This window comes from Bactrocera neohumeralis, unplaced genomic scaffold (assembly GCF_024586455.1).
Source record: "Bactrocera neohumeralis isolate Rockhampton unplaced genomic scaffold, APGP_CSIRO_Bneo_wtdbg2-racon-allhic-juicebox.fasta_v2 ctg5919, whole genome shotgun sequence".
Lineage (NCBI taxonomy): Eukaryota > Metazoa > Arthropoda > Insecta > Diptera > Tephritidae > Bactrocera > Bactrocera neohumeralis.
Genome location: NW_026092815.1, coordinates 1,781 through 10,641, shown reverse-complemented (window position 1 = coordinate 10,641; position 8,861 = coordinate 1,781). Strand labels below are relative to the sequence as shown.

At 39.1% G+C, this 8,861-nt stretch overlaps 1 protein-coding gene across 1 annotated transcript; it reads left to right on the top strand.

Moving 5' to 3' along the window:
• The first annotated feature begins 7,007 nt into the window (after window positions 1–7,007).
• On the top strand, window positions 7,008–7,702 carry LOC126767392 (uncharacterized). Its single transcript, XM_050484921.1, has 2 exons — window positions 7,008–7,334; window positions 7,402–7,702. The coding sequence occupies exons 1-2, from the start codon at window positions 7,206–7,208 to the stop codon at window positions 7,657–7,659; spliced, it is 387 nt and encodes a 128-aa protein (XP_050340878.1). The 5' UTR covers window positions 7,008–7,205; the 3' UTR covers window positions 7,660–7,702.
• Window positions 7,703–8,861: the final 1,159 nt, after the last annotated feature.

Here is an 8,861-nt window from a genome sequence, read left to right as displayed (position 1 = left end):
GAAAAGCTCCGTCAGAATCGGGAATGACCTCTCCGAGCCGTTCGATACCAAACGAGGTTTCAGACAAGGTGATTCCCTATCGTGCGATTTCTTCACCCTCCTTCTGGAGAAAATAGTTCGAGCTGCAGAACTAAATAGAGAAGGTACCATCTTTTATAAGAGTGTACAGCTGCTGGTGTATGCCGATGATATTGATATCACTCGCGACTTGGCACTCACGTCATTTTGACAGTCATAACTTTGAAGTCGTAGATAATTTCGTCTGTCTTGGAACCAGCGTAAACACCACCACCAATGTCAGCCAAGAAATCCAACGCAGGATAACTCTTTCCAACAGGTGCTACTTCGGACTGAGTAGGCAATTGAGAAGCAAAGTCCTCTCTCGACAAACAAAAACCAAACTCTATAAGTCACTCATAATTCCCGTCCTGCTATATGGTGCAGAGGCTTGGACGATGTCAACAACTGATGAGTCGACGTTGCGAGTTTTCGAGAGAAAAGTTCTGCGAAAGATTTATGGTCCTTTGCGCGTTGGCCACGGCGAATATCGCATTCGATGGAACGATGAGCTGTACGAGATATACGATGACATTGACATAGTTCAGCGAATTAAAAGACAGCGGCTACGCTGGCTAGGTCATGTTGTCCGAATGGACGAAAACACTCCAGCTCTGAAAGTATTCGACGCTGTACCCGCCGGGGGAAGCAGAGGAAGAGGAAGACCTCCACTCCGTTGGAAGGACCAGGTGGAGAAGGACCTGGCTACGCGTGGAATATCCAATTGGCGCCACGTAGCGAAAAGAAGAAACGACTGGCGCGCTGTTGTTAACTCGGCTATAATCGCGCAAGCGGTGTCTACGCCAAGTAAGAAGAAGAAGAATCGAGTTAGAAATGATCATCTTATATATAATATAAAAATTAGTTGGGTTGGGTTGGTTTTTGTATGTTCTCTATAGCTGACTAAACCGTTGCATGAAATGAGAAATGGCCTGAACCACTTTGAAGAGAATAAAATGTGAATGGTTTGTAAAAAAAATCAGCAAATGTTCATTTTTAACGACTAACGAGCGTATACTTCCAAAACATGACTTTCCATAAAACATTTTCTTTGTTTTGTTTTCCAATTGATTTATTTGTAAATTATTTGAATCGTTCTATTCCTGTCGTTTTTTTTTTTTATTTCTACTCTTCAAAAGTAAATTATTGAACATTATTCTATGAAAACTTTATGTGTTTTATACCAAATGATCAATTACAGATTGAAATGCCACGAAGAGGTCGCGCTAATATCGGTCGGCTTTCTTTTTGCCATCAACATACATTGGCAGCCCATACATGACTACTCGCAGGCTGCGATGACATACCAATACGTGCAGAAATATGGACGGTTTGTTTGTTGCATTCACTTGCAATGCAAAATAGCAACAGATTACGGAATTATTGAATGGCGATCAATCAGGAAGATCGTCACAATGTCACAGCACGACATTTCAAACAACAGCTACGATGTTTGATGGACTTTATCTTGTATATAGTATGTAGATGTACTCTGTTGAGGGGCAAAACTAAGGATAGTTCAGTTTAAAGGAGTGAATATCGAAGCTAACAACACATGGATCGTAGGATATTCGCCACTATTGTCTAATTCATATTCAAAACTCATATCATGTTGAGTATTGCTGTTTTGTGAAATCAATCAAATACGTCCATGCAACATGGCGGTTAATAGCCTTGAACGAACGAGATGATATCAGCAAGTATCAAATAAGTCGATATGTGAACTACAATGAATCGTTTTTTAAGAAATTTACTTTGCAATTCATGAACGTTTTCTGTCGTGCATCTCGAAGTTCATTTGGAAAAGGCCAACGTGTGTATTTGAACCCAAAAAATACAGTAAAGCCAACGGAAACACCGCCAACAACAAAATTGACATTGACGAGTTTTTTCTTAACTTGCGTCAGTGATCCCTTTGCGAGAACATTACTCTATTCGGAAATGCTTTGATATTATACATGCAATGCATCGTCGAAGAAATGGTTACGCTGAAAGCAAGGCCAAGCAGTAGATGGACATCCAGGTGTGTTCTCAACTAATGCATTAGAACTAATTTATACAATACCACCGAGAAACAAAAATTGCGTCCACCTTCGGTTGCTATTGATTAATTTACGCAGTTAAACTTCATTTGAGTAACTGCGTGCTTTGAATGATACGTTTTATGCAACTTTTTGAGAAGCATGCTAGCAATTGTAGTACAATTTCCGGAACATGATAATCACGGGAATCAAACGATGGACGATTCGATAGCCAGAGAACTTAAAAGTATAGAGAAGGTGCAAATCGAAATCTGTATGATGGTTCGATTGCGCGGCTAACAGAGCTGATAGAATCACATTAGGGAATTCGCCGTTCTCGCTGCTATTTAGCAGAATTGAGCACGTTCAGTGGCAGATATATATGTAAAATGACTGAGAATAAATAAAGAGAATTGCTTTGTAGAAAAATATACAAACTCACACAGAAAACGTAAAAAAGCATTATCTGAGTGATGCATGCTTATATTGTATTATATGAACCATTGTCACATATGCGTGATTATTTTGTGTTATAAGAACCATTTTTTCCTAAAAATCGTAAAAATTTTATGTTATAAAATTAAATAAAAAACAATTTTCAATAAATTATTATTTCAAAAATTATATTAATTTCGACTATTATAAAATGAACTTAAATGTGCTCATATAAACACTTCCATTCATTCCTTTCATTCTTCAAAAAAATTAATGACCTTCATGAAATATGCATATTCGCATTATTTCGTTATCATTTCCATATTTGCACCAATAGAATTTCTATGGCATACACATATGTACATATATTATTTCTTCGGCACATTTGTCTGTATGTTTACGTAAAAAAATGTATATAAATCGAAAATAAATGATTTTCAACACAATAAAAATTCAACAATCATTTCATTTCAAAACACATAATACATAATTTCACGCAGGACAACGTCTGCGTGGTCAGCCAGTTTATTTATACTTGTATAAGTTATACCCATGATAAAAGAAGTTTGTGTTAGTTACACTGTTTACAACTAAAGAACGCCTGAACCGATTTCGCTGAAAATTAGTGGGGAACTAGTTTAGAACTAGGGGACGGACATGGAATACTTTTTATCCCCATATGTTAAAAGTCAATACATATCATAACAAACCAAACCCGACATCAAACATAATAAAATAGCCAAATAACTGTAGTGTTTATAAAAAGGTCTATTATAATTTGAAATATACAGAAATCATTTCGAAGGATTGCACAGAGCAGTGCAATATTTAAACGGGAACAATGAAGTATATGCGTATAATTTCAAACTATTCCTTCCTAAAAAATAATAAATATTGGGAACTGTAGAATAAAACTGCATCTGAATGGAACTTGGCACACAGGTTCCTTGGCAAAACAGTGAGAACGAGTGTGCGGATGGCCGTAATCACATCAGTGCCACACTTAATCGAAAACCTGTGAACTCAATGGAGTCGAGAAGCTGCAATCACAACATACAACATAACGATTTTCTACTCGTCTTGCACTCCTGCTCTCTGAGGGCACTGGTCAACAACTCGGTATAAGGGAACTGTGGGACGGCATTTCAAACTCCTTACGTACAGGTGCAACCGAAACCATTGGTTTTCGGAAAGTGCAAAAGAACAGCTGGTACGACGAGGAGTGCCGTGTTGCAGCGGAGAGAAAACAGACTGGGATGCGATAGATACCGAGAGTTGAAGAGGGAAGCGATACGCATTTGCAGACAGAAAACGAGAGAGGCCAAAATGCGTAAATATGAAGAGTTTGATAAGCTAGCCTAGCTAGCCTAGCCTAGCCTAGCCGCTAAAATGCGGCGGCTTAGAGAGGGTTTCAAAACCGGAGCTTACTCTTGTACAACCCCCAACGGTGATCTAGTGACCGATGCCCAGACCATACTTAAATTATGGAGGGAACACTTTTCCAGCCTGCTGAATGGCATTGAAAGTACAACGCCAGAAGAAGGCTAACCCTATTCCCCAATCGATGACAATGGAGCAGACATTCCATTGCCCGACCATGAAGAAGTTCGAATAGCAGTACCGCCAACTACCGTGGAAGAAGCCTGCTCAACATCGTGTATAAGGTTCTATCGAGCGTTATGTGTGAAAGATTAGAACCCACCGTCAAATAACTGATTGGACCTTATCAGTGTGGCTTTAGACCTGGCAAATCAACAATCGACCAGATATTCACCATGCGCCAAATTTTCGAAAAAACCCGTGAAAGGAGAATGGACACACACCACCTCTTCGTCGATTTCAAAGCTACTTTCGACAGCATGAAAAGGAGCTGCCTTCATGCCGTGATGTCTGAATTTGGTATCCCCGCAAAAATAATACGGCCGTGTAAACTGACGTTGAGCAACACCTAAAGCTTCGTCTGGATCGGGAAGGACCTGTTCGAGCCGGATATCAGTGACCTCAACACTCAAGTCTTTAGTTTGTCTTCTGCAAACTGGATAAGAAAGCAAAGCAAATGAGTCTGGCAGTGAACGACGGCAAGACGAAATATCTCCTGTCATCAAACAAACAGCCGTCGCACTCGCGACTTGGCACTCACGTCACTGTTGACTGTTGACAGTCATAACTTTGAAGTCGTAGATAATTTCGTCTATCTTGGAACCAGCGTAAACACCACCTACAATGTCCGCCTGGAAATCCAACGCAGAATAACTCTTGCCAACAGGTGCTACTTCGGACTGATGAGGCAATTGAGAAGCAAAGTACTCTCTCGACGAACAAAAACTAAACTCCAAAAGTCACTCATAATCCCCATCCTGCTATATGGTGCAAAGGCTTGGATGATAACAGCAACTGATGAGTCCACTTTGCGAGTTTTCGAGAGAAAAGTTCTGCAAAAGATTTATGGTTCTTTGCGCGTTGACCACGGCGAACGATGAACTGTATGAGATATATGACGACATTGACATAGTTCAAGTTGTCCGAATGGACGAAAATACTCCAGCTCTGAAAGTATTCGACGCATTACCCGCTCCCTTGGAAGGACCAGGTGGAGAAGGACCTGGCCTCGCTTGGAATATGCAATAGGCGTCACGTAGCGAAAAGAAGAAACCACTGGCGCGCTGTTGTTAACGCGGCTATAATCGCGTAAGCGGTGTCTGCGCCAGTAAAGGAAAAGAAGTGAACTCAATTAACCTTAGAACCGTGAGTTGGGCACTCAGTGCCCATTCTCTTTTTTGAAATTGAATTTCTGGGATTTGGGCAGTTCAATTTGATCTATTTTCCGCGTAGTGATAAACTGTTATTTTAGTTATAAGTTGACAGAATTTTGGACATATAACTCTTATAATAGGAAAGTAACGGCATTTTATATGGTGTGTACGCTATACGTGACTTGGGTCACTCAGTGCCCATAATATTTCTTCATATAGTTTGTATGAAGAAGCGTAATTTTCTAACGGTTTTGGTGATTATTGTGTATTTCTAATTAGTTTCGCGTAATATTTTCAAGTGAACAGTTCATTTTTGGTTGTGACGGATATATTTTTTTGAAATGAGTGAAGAATTGGCGATTTATTTGGCCAATTTACGGCGGGAATTGACGAAAGAAGAAGAGGAGAATATTTCAAATTATTTGAATGCTAATGATAGCGATGATGATGATGGTGGGAGAGAACCTAAATTTGGTGGTGACCACGAATCGATACCCAGTGACCAATCGGACTACGGAGATGATAATGCTCAGCCCATTAGTGATCCACGGTTCGAAGAATATATCCATGAGGAGGCTGCTGTAGATAGAGACAATGACGAAAGCAAACTTAATTTGTCAAATACGGCTATTGAGGACAATCGTGGAGAAAAATATTGTGGTCAGGGAAGAAACAATGCAACTTTATTTGGTCAATGCCAAGCCAAACTGAAAAACAGCGAACGAAACTGGCATTGGAAATACATAAGCAATCAACTTCACTATGCACGGAAAGTTTTGGATCTAAAATCGATGCCTTCATACGCGTTTTTCCAGTGTCTCTTGTTGAAAGTATTTCTCTTCAAACGAATAGGAAAGCTAAAAGAGTAATACAGGCAAATATGCATCAAACAGTTCAAAAAAAATAAGATATTGGCAAGACACAAATGCGGATGAATTATATGCTTTTATTGCAATAATTTAATACTCCGGAGCTGAGAAGGCAAACTTAGTTCATGCTAAGTATCTTTTTCACAAAACGAACATGCCCTTTTATAGAGCAGTGATGTCACTGCATCGGTTTGAGCAATTATACCGTTTTATACGCTTTGACGATTCCCGGACTCGCGCTGAGAGACTACGATACGACAAATTGGCGCCTATTCATCATGCATGGATTATTCTTGGCGAATTTGACGATACCATTTGTCCTAGGTACAGAATTGACAGTTAATGAGCAGTTACTTTCAACAAGAAACCGATGCAGTTTCCGCCAATACATTCCCTCTAAGCCTGAAAAATATGGCGTAAAAATATTTTGGCTTATTGACGCAAAAACCAACTATCCACTTGCAGGCGAAGTATATTTGGGTGCACAGCCTAATGAACAGCGGTCGCTTGGTATTGCGCGCAATCTTGTTATGCGACTCAGCAACCAATATTTGGACAGGGGAGCGAATATTACGATGGACAACTTTTTCACAAGTTATGAACTGGCGGAAGATTTGCTTCTGCGGAATACTACGTTGGTGGGCACAATACGAGGCAATAAGCCACAATTGCCAAAACTATTTACATCCTTTGAAGAGGCAAAAAAAAGAGGTGTATTTGAATCTGTGTTTTGTTTTTCAAAACCAATGCAATTAGTAAGCTTTACAACACATTCGAAGAAAAATGTGCTAGTGCTTTTAACTGCTCATGCCAGCGAAGATGTAAATCCTATAACAAAAAAACCACAAGTCATATATGATTATAATGAGCATAAAGGTGGTGTTGATACTTTTGACAAAATGCTACGTGGATTTTCTGGCAAAAGAAAAACAAACCACTGGCCCATGGGATTATTTTATAATATGCTGGATATTGCTGGGCTTGCAGCGTTCAGGCTGTTTGATGTTAGTCACCCTATGTGGAACACCAATTAGTCTGAAAAGCGTAAAATATATTTGAAAGAACTCTCTATGGAGCTAGCGCAAAAGCAATTACAAAACCGATGCAAAACAAAAATTAATTCTACAACTAAAATTGCATTGGACTTGATCAATTTCAAACGGTTTCCTGCAGTGGTGAGCTCGCGTCCATCAATAAAGGTAAGTTTATTTTATTTCAAAATTAGTTCAGTTTCAAATTTATTCACTATTTTCTTTCTTGACACAGGTCAACACTTTGAAACGGCGGTGTGAAACCTGCAAAACTAATAAGATCGATAATAAAACAACAGCAGTTTGTGACCATTGCCTTATTCCGACATGCACCAAACACTATATAAGGACGTGTGAAAAGTGCTATTTTGCAAAATACAATGCCGAAGCTGAAACGGACTCAGACAACGATGAATATGTGGACAATACTCCAAAAACGTCTACACCCAATCAAAATATATCAGAAAGACAGAGAAGAATTTCACCCATTTGAGCAGTTCGAAATTAAAACTTTATTTGATTTTCATATTTTTCAAAAAAAATACCTTTGTTTCTAGCAATAATCCCAAGTTTCATTAAATTATTTACATAAACATGCGAAATATTGACATTTCTATAAAAAAAACGTCTTAAAAGTCTAAATTTCCATACAAAATACGTTACTGGGCACTGAGTGCCCAAGTCACGAGATTAAGTTGTACAGCTATGTCACGGTTCTAAGGTTAAGATACGCAGGCATGTTCTGGAAATTGCGCAATTAATTAGAAATCAACAAATACAATAGAAATCAACAAATAAAATTGACAAATAAATTGTTTTTACAATTTCATAAAATAGGTAAGCGTGTTTTCTATTGCTGCATTGATGCATTTTTTCACAATAAAGTTTTGTTACCTGGTATTACAGAATCCAATGAATAATACATCCATCATCTGTTATGGTTGAAATAAAGCTTCCTACTGCTTTTGAGGTACCTTGCAGAGGGGATTTGAACGCTCGGTTGGAAAACAAGTCGGAAACTTCTTGCCGACATATTGCATGCAAGAAGTACCGTTTGTAAAGTTTTTAAATCGAGATGTATTGCAAAGTAAACAGGACTTTCAAAAAAATATCAGAACAAATGGTCACCTTTTGCTTCACTATAGCTTTTTGCACGGTCCAAAAGCATGTCGAACGAGTATTTTAGCTCGTTGGGAGGTATGACCGCCAGTATGCCGGTGCAAGACTTTTGAATAGCTTCTAGGTCTCCATAGCGCTTTCCTTTCATGGCCAAATGCATTTGTCCGAAAAGGAAGGGGACGCACAGTACCATATCAGGTGAATACGGGGAGTGGTTAATGGTTAAAATGTGATTTGTGGTCAAATAATCGGTCACAAGCGTCGATCGATGAGACGGCGCATTATCGTACAACAAACTTAACCAATTTTATTTTCGTGATATTCGGGCCGACCACATCGAATACGGCGCACCAAACGCATCAAAGTTCCGAGATAGAATACTGCAAACAATTTTTGGCCAGGTGGAAAAAATTCTTTGTGTACGTATTGTAATCACCTTGGGATCATGAAAACGATCAGTATTGTCTTCGCTTTTGACTTCTCCGTGCGCGATGTTTTGGGTTTCGACTCGTCCGGTTCCTTCCATTCAGCATTCTGGCTTTTCGTTTCGCGATCATATTGGAAACACCACGTTTC

Excerpts from the sequence above, each read along its gene's own strand:
- LOC126767392 (XM_050484921.1), top strand. The coding sequence starts at position 7,206 with ATGGAGCTAGCGCAAAAGCAATTACAAAACCGATGCAAAACAAAAATT. Across the intron at positions 7,335-7,401 it reads GCTCGCGTCCATCAATAAAG|GTCAACACTTTGAAACGGCG; the intron begins GTAAGTTTATTT and ends TTCTTGACACAG.